A 16,222-nucleotide genomic window follows, 5' to 3' on the forward strand; every position below is an offset into this window, starting at 1 on the left:
TCCTCCCGGATGACTGAACTTCTCACCCTATCCCTAAGGGAGAAACCAGCCACCCTCCTGAGAAAACTCATCTCGGCTGCTTGTATCCGCGATCTCGTCCTTTCGGTCATCACCCATCCCTCATGACCATAGGTGAGGGTAGGAACGAAGATCGACCGGTAGATCGAGAGCTTTGCCTTGCGGCTCAGCTCTCTTTTCGTCACAACAGTGCGGTAAAGCGAACGCAATACCGCCCCTGCTGCTCCGATTCTCCGGCCAATCTCCCGCTCCATTGTACCCTCACTCGCGAACAAGACCCCAAGGTACTTAAACTCCTTCACTTGGGCTAAGGACTCATTTCCTACCCGGAGAAGGCAATCCACCGGTTTCCTGCTAAGAGTCATGGCCTCAGATTTAGTGGTGCTGATCCTCATCCCAGCCGCTTCACACTCGGCCGCCAGCCGATCCAGTGAGTGCTGAAGGTCGCAGGCCGATGATGCCATCAGGACCACATCATCTGCAAAGAGCAGTGATGAGATCCTCAGACCACCGAACTGCAACCCCTCCCCACCACGACTGCGCCTCGATATCCTGTCCATGAATATCACAAACAGGATTGGTGACAAGGCGCAGCCCTGGCGGAGGCCAACACCCACTGGGAACGGAACTGACTGGCTGCCGAAAACGCGGACACAGCTCTCGCTTTGGGAGTACAGAGATTGGATGGCCCTGAGGAGTGAACCCCTTACCCCGTACTCCCTCAGCACCTCCCACAGTTTCTCCCGGGGGACCCGGTCATATGCCTTCTCCAAATCCACAAAACACATGTAGACCGGATGGGCATACTCCCAGGCCCCCTCCAGGATCCTTGCGAGAGTGAAGAGCTGATCCGCAGTTCCACGTCCAGGGCGGAAACCGCATTGTTCCTCTTCAATCTGAGGTTCGACAATCGGCCGAACCCTCCTTTCCAGCACCTTAGAGTAGACTTTCCCAGGGAGGCTGAGAAGTGTGATACCCCGGTAATTGGCACACACTCTCTGGTCCCCCTTTTTAAACAGGGGAACCACCACCCCGGTTTGCCACTCCTTTGGCACTGTACCAGACTCCCACGCAATGTTGAATAGGCGTGTCAACCAAGACAGCCCCTCAACACCCAGAGCTTTTAGCATTTCTGGCTGGATCTCATCAATCCCTGGGGCTTTGCCACTGCGGAGATGTTTAACTACCTCAGTGACTTCCACCAGGGAAATTGACGACGAAACACCATCAACCTCGAGCTCTGCCTCCATCATAGAGGACGTGTTAGTCGGATTCAGGAGTTCCTCAAAGTGTTCCTTCCAACGTTCGACTACCTCCTCAGTCGAGGTCAACAGAGTCCCACCCTTACTGTACACAGCTTGGATGTTTCCCCGTTTCCCCCTTCTGAGGTGTCGGATGGTCTTCCAGAAACACTTTGGTGCCGACCGAAAGTCCTTCTCCATGTCCTCTCCGAACTTCTCCCACACCCGCTGCTTAGCCTCCGACACGGCAGCGGCTGCAGCCCTTCGGGCCCGCCGGTACCCTGCAACTGCGTCAGGAGTCCTCCGGGATAACATACCCCGGAAGGCCTCCTTCTTCAGTCGGACGGCTTCCCTGACCACCGGTGTCCACCATGGTGTCCGAGGGTTACCGCCCCTTGAGGAACCTAAGACCCTGAGGCCACAGCTCGCCGCCGCAGCTTCAGCAATTGAGGCTTTGAACACCGCCCACTTCGGCTCAATGCCCTCAACCTCCACAGGGATGCTAGAAAAGCTCCGCCGGAGGTGTGAGTTGAAGATCTCTAGGACGGGGGCCTCCTCCAGACGTTCCCAATTCACCCGCACTACCCGTTTGGGCTTACCAGGTCTGTCCAGCCTCTTCCCCCATTCCCTGATCCAACTCACCACCAGATGGTGGTCAGTTGACAGTTCCGCCCCTCTCTTCACCCGAGTGTCCAAAACATAAGGCCTCAGATCAGCTGACACGATCACGAAATCGATCATTGATCTTCGGCCTAGGGTACTCTGGTACCAGGTACACTTATGAGCACCCTTATGTTCAAACATGGTGTTCGTTATGGACAATCCATGACTAGCACAGAAGTCCAGTAACAAACGACCACTCGGGTTTAGATCAGGGAGGCCGTATATCTATATATAATACGACATGATATTATATATATAATATATAAATATCTATATAATATAAAATATACGATATATATAATATCACGGCACAAAGCGGTGTGCGCCTCTGAGAATGAATTGGCATGAATGACCGTTGGCGGGCAAAACGCTCCGCGACAAAATTCAATTCAATGCACACATTATGCACAGCGACAGATTTCGCTGAGTCGCGCGGCAATTCAACTGTTTGCGCGAACAGGCGAAAATTGTGTCTTTTGGTGTGAACGCACAGTGAGGACAATTCCGGTATTTTGAACATTGAGCCCCCTTTCTGGTTTGTCTAGGATGAAATAGAGTGGTTGACACCGAAATTTTAACTATTGGTCCTGTCCTGTATTTGGCTCAAAAGTGGCCACTGTTCTATTCCCCAGCACGTGAAAAAGCGCTTTTTTTAAAGCCATTTTGTACATCCCGGCTTGATACAAGGTCCTGTACATATGGAGATTGTTGATACAGTAGATGAATAATTCGACAATGCTAAATGAATGAGCAATGACAGTAAATAAAGTGACTAAACCGCAAACAAAGTGCCCGACAGGACATAAGTAACTATGAATTAATGTGACAATCATTGTAAGCACAAACAGAGGATCATGGGCATCAGGGCCATATATGTAGTCATAAAACAACTTGTATAACGTAATGGTAGCCTATACCGACCGTTTGTTGATCTGCTGCTTTCAAAACATAACCACAACGGTGCTGCAGCGCAACGCTTCCCATTGGTGCTAGGGGCGGTGTTTGACGCGCGTAAACTGCGCACCGCTGCGCTTCGCCGGCGGTGTGTGGCCGGCTTGAGGGGTCAACTAGTTCAGTGGAAATACAACTCTTTGTGTTTGATTTAAATACTCGACTCCAACTCCAAATGCTGCATTTTATTGGGCTTCTGAAAGGTTCAGCATGATAAACCATGAAATTACTTTAAAGATCTTCCATTGGGTTAAGCAGGTTGTACAAAGAATATAAAATGTGTTTTAAATGTTGATTGATGGTACGTTTTACAATATTTTATATATTTTCAACATCATAATAAAGGAATCCAATATCAGTTTTTATTTTGCCATGCCTGACATGGAACGTGACTTAAAGCAGATTTAACAATATAATCATAGATGATGATAAGGGTTCTATGGGAAAGGGTAAAGATATTCATGCTGTGAATGACTTTAAACTGAATATCTTTGTGTTCTGTTGGGAACAACAAGTCAAAATGTTCAGTTATTAAAGATACAAGCTCCTGTTTATGATTTGTAATTGTTCATAAAGAATAATGTTAATAAACAACTCTGTGGATCAACTGAACGTTCTCGTGTGTTCAGATGATTCTTCCCGTTTGTTCAGTTGAAATCCAAGTCTTCTGGATAAATAAGTAATCTGGTGAACTATATACACACACACGCTCACATACACATGTAAACATACACACACATTACAGAGTTACAATTATTTATTTGTTTCAATTGTTTATTTATTTAATCTAGAAATCTCTGAAGTTTCTTCCTTCATGAAACATAGATAATATAACTGGCATCAGAGTCAGTGAGAAGCTTCTACTGCTAACCCTCCAACGTGTTTCAGCACATGGCTTTAACTTATCTAAAACATTTGTAGTTCAAGTTATGTGAGGGCGCACCATCAGGGACGGATTGATTCAACACCAGTGAGACACCAGTCAGACACCAGTGGGACACCAGTGAGTGACGTTCTGTCATTCTTCCAGAACAGACAAAGGACTGAGGCCCCCTCAGTGCTGCCCCTGCTGGCCGGACCTGCAGTCATGTCCAGTAGATAGATGATAGCCCAGAGCAGCGGACCGCGCCCTCATTCTCACCACTCCACTGATCCTCACCCCCTGAGAGGCTCCTAAACGCTGGGCCTTCTCTTTAGTCCTGGGGGGCCCTCCCTCACAGCAGAGGGCTCCTAAACGCTGGGCCTTCTCTTTAGTCCTGGGGGGCCCTCCCTCACAGCAGAGGGCTCCTAAACGCTGGGCCTTCTCTTTAGTCCTGGGGGGCCCTCCCTCACAGCAGAGGGGCTGCTTCAGACCCCGGGGGCTGGCTGACCTCTGTACAGGATGGTGAGACCCGCCAAAAGGTCACTCACTAATGTTTTTTTTAGGTTGTTGTCTTTTATGTCTCCTAACTCAGAAAAGTGTTTCCTTTGGTAGTTGTATTTTGATACTCTGAGAGTATCACAGGATTGCACCACAGACGATACAAAGAGCAGTATTACTTTATATACCCTTGAAGTCTTAAGCCACGTTCACACCAATAGCGACGGGGCGGCGCGACTCCATACAAAGTCAACGTATAGACACAGGCGCCTGGAACGCGTCTATATGTAGCGTGGCACAGAATGAAAAAAACCACAGGCTCAGTCTGGTGCTACACATTTATTATGGGGTTTGCAAAACCTTTTTCTTCTGTAACCTTCCAGCAACCAAGCTGCTACTCCCGCACACCTGCCACCTGCTGGCGAACTAATGGCAACACACCCTCAAGACCACCAACACTGTAATGCGCTCAAACCAAAACAATAACTCAACACTTGGAAAACGCATACACTCCCTCTACATTAAAACCTCCAACTAAAGAAATTAAAGAAATACTCCGCCATAAGAGTCAACAGACCCATTGTGCCACATATACGTTGACTTTGACTTTGACTTTGAGTCGCGCCGCCCCGTCGCTTTTTGTGTGAATGCGCCATTACTTTAGTTTCACTATTCAGCCCTCAGTGTGGGGCAGGGCGTCAGCACTGGGACCTGGTCGTTACTTCCTTAAACTGTTGCTCTGTCTTATCGTAGGCCTATCCCTTCATCAGTTCTTAGGGATATAAACGATGTGACGCAGTTAGTGTTAAAGTTCTGTCTCGCTTCTCAGTGATTGTGGTGAACACCTAAATCTCTTTATTCCCTCCTTTCTTGCTGTTGTGCTTCTATATTTCCATACTACACGGACAGCACACGTTTCATCACTGAGAAGATAAGGTAGGCCTACCTACCGTTTCCTGAATTCATGTTTTCTTCAGATGACTGGTGATGTAGAATTCTTACTATATTAATGTATTCTTACTAAATTAATTTGTTTCCAGTCCAAGTGCAGTGTTTCCAGGTTTGTGGTGTAAAAGAGGTGCTGCGTTTATATAGGCCTACGGATCCTCTGGGACGGGACCAGAGGATCCCATATAGGTGGGCACAGAAAAAAACAGGCGGGCAAAGCCAATTTGATTGAACATAAGATAGGCCTAGATTAGATGCACCATGCAAACATTAATCAAAGGCATGTTATATTTATGACATAAAGGTGGAATTTATTAAAGGCATTTGATCACAGCTGACAAATTACGCGGAAACATTTTAAACCTGCGCGAAAAACTGCATGAACGTAGCTTTGGTGTGCATCACATCAAATTGAAACAGATTGGCCATATAAGACAAGCCTACTGCAAAGATGAAAAGTTATCTCACACACACACACACACACACACACACACACACACACACACACACACACACACACACACACACACACACACACACAGTGTGAGCGCGCGAGCGACAGCGAGAGAGAGAGAGAGAGTCCTCCTCGACCGACACAGGCCTAATGTATAATGGCTATATTTCTTCATTTCTTATATTTGTAAAGTGTGAGGGCTTTCACAGAAACGTTCAGGAGGGGAGGGGGGGGGGGGGGGGCTGCCGGTTGTTCGCGATTTGACTGATTCTTGAGCTCTCAGACGAGTGCTGACGAAGGAAAGCCCTCTGATTGGATGGGCAAGACTGACAATTAGGCGGGCCTAGGCCCGTCCAGGCACGCCCGTAGCGTTGAGGGCGTTAATGTACGGATCCTCTGGTACGGGAACCGGACAGAACTGTTTGTTTGTATTGTGGACTTTTATTCTGTAGGGAGGTCAGATTGGTCGGTTGTGGACTTTTATTGTGGAGTTTCATTGGTAACATTAGTTAATTATGGTTTATAACTGTCGGATCTAAAGGGAAATAAATAATTGTCAGTAATTAAATGAACGTGTTAGAAGCATAGTGATAAAAGATCACACACAGCTTACATATAGTGTGACATCTCAGAGACAGAGAGTCAGTACGTCTACATGATAGACAGAATACTGTGTGTGACAGTCGACTCACTTTCAGCACGGTTCCATGATGCAGACAGGCCCACCACAATTGGCGTAACTTTTTCTCTGTACTACGAAACTCTGTACTTGACACTGCTGTCGTCCCTCCAAACCAACAAAATGAATTGACACACAATTGAAAAATCCACTAAAGAACCCATTCTAGTTCTGAAAAAATAACATAAAATCACAAGTGGACTCTGAGGCCTAGGCCTACATATTATAGCATATATTTTCCCATATTTCTCCATATGTTGCAATCATAACATTTGTTCTGTAATTAACTGCAATATTACAACTTGCTTCTAGAAACTGTATCCTATCCTTTGTTGTACTCATAACATTGTGCAGTGTGCATACCTGTTGCTGTGTCTCATCAACATCACTGGGCTGACTCAGTTCTGTGGCTGCAAAAATAAAAACATTGTGTTGCTATGTAACGACCCTCACTTGTGCAGGTGTTCGTGGAAATGATTCAGACCCCCGGGATTTCTCAGTGACATTTATTGTCTGCTGCCTCCAACGGAGATGGCCTAGTTCTTATGTACGGGGTGATCGTATAGTTTTATGTACATACACATTAGAAAGTGATCACATACCTGCATTCACAATAAAAACCAACATGAGCTCCAGCGTGACTGCCCGAATAAGTCTAAAATAACATAAAAAACAGAAAGAGAACAATGCTCTCCATTACAGTATCGAGCGGGTTGCCGCCAAAACTACAAACTGAATTATAAACCCTGCTAACAACATTAAACTTTGAGATCATAAGTTCCTAAATGTATATACACTAATATTAAATCAAAAATTGTTAATAAAACATGTTCATTTATTAAAATATCAAATTATATACAGAGCGCTCCCAAAACCTGCTAACCTCCAACGGAGATGGCCTAGTTTTAATGTACGGGTAGCGCAAGCGCCCAAAATGTGTGAAAAGAAACAGACAAGCAGTCACGCAGCCTCATATAAAACCTTTATGAATGTGGTACAACATCTGGACCTTTCATATTAACATGCATATTAACAATGGCATGTTAATAATACAATTTCTGTTACAGCTACATACATGCTACCACCATACAACATTTGTATTGATAAATCATACTGATACTGATGGTTAACTTGCTACTTTTTCTAAAAGCTGCCCATTTTCATCTTCTCATCTTCATTTCTCTGCATCCCCTTCCAGTGCTTTTTTCTTTTTAATTCTTGCCTTCTCTGCACCACCTTTCTCTTTTTGCTGTCGATCACTGTCAACACAATGTGTGTACCGTTCCCAGCATAATCTGTACACTCTCTACGAGCCAGGGCCTAGTTTCCCGATAATGACGGATCCACGCTCGTACGGTCATTTAGCCTGGCTATTGCCAGACAAACTCAATCATAGATTGCACGTTGGTCTGGGGAAGCTGCTGTCATTTTCTTCAGCACAAGAGGCGTGATCAATGGGCGGAGTTAAATTGACTGTAGCTGTGTTCGAAATCGTTCCCTATTCACTTACTCACTATTCCCTATATAGTTTATATGATATAGTGAACTATATAGGGAACGAACAAACGAGAACTCGGACGCTACGCTGAACATTTCTAAACGTCATTTGCATCAGTCACTGCTTGCCGTCGCTTCCCTGTCGTCATTGTGTTGAACCAGCCAATAGCGCGCCAGGGGGAAAAGCCAGCTTGGTGATTAGCTCCAGCAAAAAGGTATCGAAACTAGAAAGAAATCTATTGCTCTTCTCCAGTCCCTTGTGCAGAGTGAACTCAAATCGCCGGCAGAATGGGCAGGGCTACCCAGTCTAGTCATGATCCTCTCTCTGAGCAGCTTCAGCTGGAGATAAACTCTCAGCCAGATCGGACACCGGGTCCGTCAATATCATAATTTGTTTGATTTGATAAGTATGATTTGATGGAGTTAAAAAAAATAGATATATTATTTTTATTTTTATTTTTTTTGCGACTAACCGACCAATGAAAACTTGGTCGACTGAGACTCTTCTCATCGACTAACGTGTGGTCGACTATTAGGGGGCAGTCCTAGTCCCCGTACACGGAGCGAGCGAGCGAGTGTGCGAATGCACAGTCACTCGCACACAGTCAATTAGATCGCATTCAGGTCAATTGTGCTCACCATTGGTCTTTTACATGCCTATTTTTCTTCATCTCATTGAAGACACTGTTCTTTACACAGACCTTGTGAGGTTTGTGTGTGTGAGAGATAGATGAGAGGTTCCTTGTATACCACATAACGTCATAGTTAATAATCAGGTTGCATTTGTATTCGTGTTTTTGACATTGCAGAAGTATATGATTTATCGGTTTTCTGGCAATATACGATTTGGGTGTTCTTTTGGTTGATTGGGCGGTTTTTAATCTATAGTTGGGCTGGAAATTGCCAATCCGATCTGGCAACACATGCTATCTACACAAACAATATGCCATATGAAAGCTGAGACTCAAAGAAGAGAGTCCAATATAAGACTTGGTATAAGACAACCATGCAATATTGTTAGCCCACAGTAATCAGCCCGGTGGCCCCAAAACGTTAAAGGCCCACCGGGAATTCTCCCGACTCTCCCGATTACCACTCTGCCACTGTGTGTAGCTCTAGACAGAGAGAGTGATAGAGTGTGTGTATGTCAGACAGGAGGAGGATAGGAAGTCTTCACTGCAGTCATTCAACGTTTGAATTGGTACTCAAACAGAATCCACAGAAACAAAATGTTGGAAAGTTGTGTTTGTGTCCAGGTCTCCCTATGGATGAGGAGAGAGAGGAGGGGGGTCCTACCTCTAAAACCACTCTGTCTGGAGAACATGGCCCCCATAGCAAATCTAAGAGGTAAGAAGAGGATCTCTCACTGTCTGTGACTGTTGTCCATCTCAGAGCTCAGCAGTGCTATATCATGACTCCATCATTAGTCTGAGTAAAAGCTGTGTGTGTGTTGTGTTGAAGCCCAGAGCAGCAGCAGAGAGCAGACTCCCCTGGACCCAGCTGTGTCTCCATGAAGAGTGACTGGTCTATGGGTCAACCTCCTGACCTTAAAGATGGAATTCAGCAACCTTCTAAGAAAAGGGGAGGATTTATCAAATAGATGATCACATTAAACAACATCCACAAATCCTAACTTCCAGATGATGTTTCTTTTTCTAGAAGGAGGCAGGAGAGAGCAGACTCCCCTGGACCCAGCTGTGTCTCCATAAAGAGTGACTGGTCTATGGGTCAACCTCCTGACCTAAAAGATGGATTCCCCTCCAGAGAGGAAAGGTAGGAGTTTCAAACAAACCAGTAGTTTTACTGACTAATATTTCTATTCAGGAACTATTTTGATTAAAAAGATTGTGCGTGTGTGTGTGTGTTCTCCCAAGGCGAGACCAGGAGATGTCAAAGGTTACCAGTGCTCAGTCTTTTCAACAGCAGCCAACAGAGGTGATCAAGGTGTGTAAATGATACAAGACTCTAGCAGCTCTACACAGGGGTGACGTAAGGGGGGGTGTGGGTGGGGGGCGGGGGGCAATCAGTGAGACAGGGGCCACTCAGAGAATGCTAATATTATTATTGTTATTATTATAATAATTGAAGTAATTAAGTTAACGTATTTCAAATAAAATTTGTATCTATTAAAACGTAACAATTGAAACAGACAGGGGGTTTGTTTCTCCATGTTTGGCTAAATGTTCAGTATAGTCTTTATATTTTACCTCTCTCTCTTTATTGCATAGTTCAGTCTTGCGTGGATCCAGTTTCAGCACAGAGTCACAGTTCAGAGTCTTCCACTTGGTGCGCTTACAAACAGAACAGAAGAAGAACAGACTGTCAGTAGTTTGACACGTCGTTGTTGAGGTAGAAACAGACTGTTTCTGAGGTAGAAACAGAAAGTTGAGAGGGAGGAAATGGGCCAATATTTGGTCACCCAGTTTATCCAAAGAAAGGCTTTTTCACCTTCCTGTGGTGCCCATTAACACTGAGCTACCTAGTGAATATAGAGTGAATCATAGAATCTATATCAATTAAATAGATCAAACATGAAATTCATTAATAAGATTCAATAAATGAGGAAGACAGGTTTATGAATCTGGAAGTCTGTTCTGAGGAAGTTTGCAGCAGCAAGGCCTATGCTAATTTTCTTCTACCTAACTACGATACAGCCAGGGTAGGTATATCAATACTGACCCCTAGTGAAAGTGAAAGTAATAGCAGGGTCTGAAGACGGTCTGTGCCTTTTCTGTCACATTTTATTGAAGTTTTTAGAGCCAGTGGGGCATTACTGGTGTATGACAAACTTTGGGAACATATTGACAACAATTTAAAATACCTCTAAATTTCAATGAATGTCTCAAAACATTGGGGAAAGCCTTTTTGCCAGAAACAACAGTAATGAGAGATGCTACTCATGTACCTCTGACATTCATGCACCAATGGTCAATGACAGTAGGCTAAGTATTGGGTAATTTGCACTAGGCTACACTAGAGCTACCAGTCTATCAAACACGGGTGGTCAAATGGGTTTTCTAGGTTGGTGGGTGGTCTAGGTTGGAGGCCCAATATATTCTTTCATAGGGCCCACAATCTCTAGCGGTGCCACTGCTCTACATGAGCATTAAAAGCATCTCTTGTGGAGCTAATAGTCTCCAGGCTTCCCTCTTTAGACCAGCGATACGTTAATCTAGGACAGATGCTTCTGATGTCCTCAGTTGGTTCAGAGTAAAGAAGAGTAAAGTAGAGTAAAGTTCTCTTTGAGGGGAGCCTCGGTGGCGTACTGGGCTACAGTGCGTACCATATAGGCACAGTCCTGAACGTAGAGACCCAGGATCGAATCCGGCCTGGGTCATTTACTGCTTGTCCTCCCCTCTGTCTTCATCACCTTCCTCTCTATAATCAAGCATGCAAAAAATAAATCTTTAAAGTTCTCCTTGATGTTTGTTCTGTTCCAGAGGGCTGAGGAGAACGCACACGCCTTTCTGGACAAGGAGCTGAAGAAGCTCTGGAGGGTTCTCTTCCCAGATTACCCACAATGCTCAGAGCGTTGGAGGGAGGAGGAGGAGGAGGATGCTAAGAACGAGGAGCAGAGGAGGCGCGCAATAGAGGCAGTGGTGGACATCATAAAGCTCTGCCTGATGGAGATGAACCAGGAGGAACTGGCCGACTCACTGTGGAGTGGTAAGAGACTCTTATTGACTCCCTTGATATTTATTTTTATTTTGAAAAGAGAAGAAACTGTTTAAAACACTGATGAAATACTTTTATTTTGAAGAGCAGTAGAGGACTTTTACTTTGTTCATACTGAAGTATATCAAGGTAGATCATTTCTAAACGTCTATCTTTTGCATGTGGAGTTATTCCCTCTCGGGGGTTAAGTGGTTTGATCCAGATATATAGGGTAATTGTGGGGGTATCAGTATAAATGGTTTGATCCAGATATATAGGGTTATTGTGGGGGTATCAGGTTGAATGGTTTGATCCAGATGTGTAGGGTTATTGTAGCCGTATCATATTAAAGAATATTAAACAGTAAACTGCAGATCAACAGCAGAATAACTCAGTGGAAGAGATGCACCACTTTCTTATTATAACAGGTTAGCAAGTCACTGATACCACTGATACCACTGAACAACGATAGCACTACTAACAAAGTTATAAGATCCATATAAAGTAGAATTTATAATACTTATTTCTTTACACCAATCATATTGGTTTGTGATTTAGGAGCTGTTGCTGTCCAGTGCCAACATAAACTCAAGTCTCATCTGAAGAAGAAGTTCCAGTCCGTGCTTGAGGGAATCGGTAGAGCAGGAGAGAAAATACCTCTGAATGAGATCTACACAGAGCTCTTCATCACAGAGAGAGGCAGTGGAGCGGTCAACAAGGAACATGAGGTCAGACTGATTGAAAAGGCTTCCAGGAAGCCAGCCAATGAGGAAACACCAATCAGATGTGAAGACATCTTTAAACCCTTACCTGGACAAGATAAACCAATCAGAACAATAATGACAACCGGAGTGGCCGGCATTGGTAAAACAGTCTTAACACACAAGTTCACTCTGGACTGGGCTGAAGACAAAACCAACCACGACATAGACTTCACATTTCTTCTCACTTTCAGAGAGTTGAATTTACTGAAAGGGAAAGAGTTTAGCTTAGTGGAACTTCTTCATCAGTTTTCTGTTGAAACCAAAGAATCAGGAAGCTACAGATACCACCATGACCAAGTAGTCTTCATCTTGGATGGCCTGGATGAGTGTCGACTTCCTCTGGACTTCCAGAACAACCCGACATGGACTGATGTCACAGAGCCGACCTCAGTGGACGTGCTGCTGACAAACATCATCAGGGGAGTCCTGCTTCCCTCTGCCCACATCTGGATAACCACACGCCCTGCGGCAGCCAATCAGATCCCTGCTGAGTGTGTTGACATGGTGACAGAGGTGAGAGGGTTCAACGACCCACAGAAGGAGGAGTACTTCAGGAAGAGATTCAGAGAGGGGAAACTGGCCAGCACAATCATCTCTCACATCAAGAAATCTAGAAGCCTCCACATCATGTGTCACATCCCAGTCTTCTGTTGGATCACTGCTACAGTTCTGGAGGACTTCTTCAAAACATCTCAGAGAGGAGAAGAGGTGCCCAAGACCGTGACTCAGATGTACAGCCACTTCCTGAGGGTTCAGTCCATACAGGGGGACAGGAAGTATCATGGGAGAGCTGAAACTGATCCACACTGGAGTTCAGAGAGCAGGGAGATCATTGTTTCTCTGGGGAAACTGGCTTTTAACCAGCTGGAGAAAGGCCAGCTGATCTTCTACGAGGCAGACTTGGCAGAGTGTGGCATCGATATCAGAGCAGCTTCAGTGTACTCAGGAGTGTTCACCCAGATCTTTAAAGAGGAGTGTGGGCTGTACCAGGATAGGGTGTTCTGCTTTGTCCATCTGAGCATCCAGGAGTTTCTGGCTGCCCTTTATGTCTTTCTGTCCTACATCAACACTGGTGTCAATCTGCTCTCAGAAGAACAGCCAACCTCCAGGGAAGATGAACTCCTCCTCTACCAGAGTGCTGTGGACAAGGCCTTACAGAGTGAGAATGGACACCTGGACTTGTTCCTCCGCTTCCTCCTGGGCCTCTCTCTAGAGACCAATCAGATGATCCTACAAGGTCTGCTGGGACCAAGAGGAAATACATTACTGGGCAAGCAAACTAAAAAAGTTCTTCTGGGACAGAGAGGAAGAAGGTCACGGAGCAATTCCCAAATAGTCCATTACATCAAGGAGAAGATAGGTGGAGATCTCTCTCAAGAGATAAGCATCAATCTGTTCCACTGTCTGAATGAGCTGAACGACCGTTCTCTAGTGGAAGAGATCCAACAGTACCTGACATCAGGAAGTATTTCCACAGAATCTCTCTCCACTGCTCAGTGGTCAGCTCTGGTCTTCATCTTACTGTCATCAGAAGAGCAGCTGGACGTGTTTTACCTGAAGAAATACTCTGCTTCTGAGGAGGGTCTTCTGGGGCTGCTGCCAGTGATCAAAGCCTCCAAAACATCTGTGTAGGTTCACTATTAACATATATTACAATACGCACAACACAATATACATAATACTAGAATATAAAAGTTAAAATAACATACAAAACTTTAGGCATACTTAGAACAGGTTTTACGATACACACAACACAATATACATACTACTGTAAAAGTAATATTATGATACAATTTTCAGGCAAAACAACTGTTATTAGTATTGTTGTTAGTATCAACATTTTACAGCTTATATATAACTTACATTTAAATATCTCATGTATAATCATTTGTTAAACTATAATAAACGTCTAATAAAACATTTAATCACGGTTCCTAACATGTTCTGTTTATTGTGTGTGTTCAGGCTTAATGGCTGTAAGCTGTCAAAGAGATGCTGTGAAGCTCTGGCCTCAGTTTTCAGCTCCAACTCCTCTAGTCTGAGAGAGCTGGACCTGAGTACCAATGGTCTGGAGGATTCAGGAGTGAAGCTGCTCTCTGCTGGACTGGGGAGTCCAAACTGTACACTGGAAACTCTCAGGTCAGTTTTACTCAAAGTGCAAACAGTGACACCACAAGGTTCAGTTTCAGAGGACTTACTTACTATTAACTACTGCCCCCTGGTTTGAGAATTACTCCTAAATGACGTCAAACTATATAATCAAAGTACCTTTGATGACCACAATTAGAGTGGTGCCATTGGACATATTACACCTTGTTTTTTATGTGAGATGCGAAAATGAAAAGTAATCCCAAGGTTGCCATTGCAAATTTTCAATTATAAACACAAAATATAATGATAGTGCCTTCCCACTATCTTCCCACTGTTAACAGGACAGTGGTAGTTAAACAAATGAAGTCACAGTATTTGCATCAATCAAAGGTTATAGGTCTAGAATCGATCAACTAAAGTTATAGTTTTCATAGAAACAACTCAACAATTTCTAATTTTTGATATGTTATAATTTTTTACGTATTTTCTTTATATACATTTTTTCTTCAGAATTTCAATTGAAGACATAAAATAAAGAACAAGGTCAAACAATTTAAGATGTTGAAATACAGAACAATATGTAGAAATACAGAACAAGATAAAACAATTGAATATGTAGAAATACAGAACAAAACGATTGAATATGTAGGAATACAGAGCAACATAATTAAATATGTAGAAATACAGAAACAATATAAATATATTGAATATGTAGGAATACAGAGCAACATAATTAAATATGTAGAAATACAGAAACAATATAAATATATTGAATATGTAGGAATACAGAACATAAAACAATTTAATATGTAGAAATACAGAGCAACGTAAAACGATTGAATATGTAGAGACGCAGAACCCCAGAGGGGTTTTGTGGTCGTCCTTGATTTTGCAGCCCGGTTAAAGTGTCTGTAGACTGGAAGGGCAAGTGCACTTAGTGTTTTAGGTTTTTGCAAATGAGTTTAAGCAATATGATGGGATTAAACTCAAAATAAAAGATAAATTAATGAATCAATAGTAGGGATGCACCGAAATGAAAATTCTTGGCCGAAACCGAAAACCGAAAATGAGGAAACCAAGGCCGAAAACCGAAAACCGAAACACCGAAATAAATTATGCCAATTATTAGTAGGCCTACCATTGCATTTATAGCTATGACTGTGTACTAACCTCACTAAAATCAAGGCATTGCAATTCAAAGAATAAATCAATTACAATTATTAAAAGTATAAAAATATTTATTTAGCACTGAAAAAACAACAACACAGTTTTCCGTTTTGCACTTTGCAGACGGTCCCTAAGCTCGCGGATGATAGCCGACAGCTCATAGAAGCTGTCGGCACTTTGCGGACGGTCCCTAAACTCGCGGCTGATAGCCGACAGCTCATAGAAGCTGTCTCATAGCGAGCCGTCGCTAAAGACGGCTCGTTTGGATGAAAACAAGGTGGTAGCTGATCCGTGGGTCTTTTTCAGATATATAGAAATATGCCCACACCGCAGATATGTTGGCGCAGAGGCGCTTATCCAGACAAGCGTGTGCTGACCGCGGTTTTTGTTTGCGTCATTACAATTTCCTGTTTCGGCTGTGTTGTTTCGGCCGAAAGCCGAAAATGCGCTTTTGGGCCATTTTCGGCCGGAAATTGTCTGTTATTACAGAGTTCAGGATCCCTACAAGGCCTTCAGGCGGCTGCTGAAGGAAGTTTGAATGTCCACGGTCATCTTGTTGAGCTCACTTCCCTGATAGCAGCGAGGAGAGCTGAGGGTCTAGCATCACTGGACTGCCCTCCCGTGTGGGCCCCATGACGGTCCTGTGCTGTTCATTAGCTACACCATATTTATCCTGTGAGCTAGTTGGAACTTTTAAGCACTTTTAATCTCAGTTCCTAACATGTTCTGTTTATT

General features: G+C 44.0%; 1 protein-coding gene across 2 annotated transcripts in view; it reads left to right on the forward strand.

Moving 5' to 3' along the window:
• Positions 1-4,855: 4,855 nt before the first annotated feature.
• Positions 4,856-16,222, forward strand: part of LOC311355272 (NLR family CARD domain-containing protein 3-like) — a gene marked incomplete at its 3' end in the record, with an annotated part of 39,139 nt that continues 27,772 nt past the window's right edge. For both annotated transcript variants that reach the window (XM_084475020.1, XM_084475022.1), the window contains exons 1-8: positions 4,856-5,169; positions 9,068-9,158; positions 9,273-9,390; positions 9,469-9,584; positions 9,686-9,755; positions 11,252-11,477; positions 12,024-13,857; positions 14,195-14,368. In XM_084475020.1, the coding sequence (XP_084331146.1) occupies positions 9,076-9,158; positions 9,273-9,390; positions 9,469-9,584; positions 9,686-9,755; positions 11,252-11,477; positions 12,024-13,857; positions 14,195-14,368 (2,621 nt within the window). In that variant the 5' untranslated portion in view covers positions 4,856-5,169; positions 9,068-9,075. The remainder of the gene's footprint in view (positions 5,170-9,067; positions 9,159-9,272; positions 9,391-9,468; positions 9,585-9,685; positions 9,756-11,251; positions 11,478-12,023; positions 13,858-14,194; positions 14,369-16,222) is intronic.

The sequence above is a fragment of the Micromesistius poutassou genome (assembly GCF_964030765.1).
Source record: "Micromesistius poutassou genome assembly, chromosome: 11".
Classification (NCBI taxonomy): Eukaryota; Metazoa; Chordata; class Actinopteri; order Gadiformes; family Gadidae; genus Micromesistius; species Micromesistius poutassou.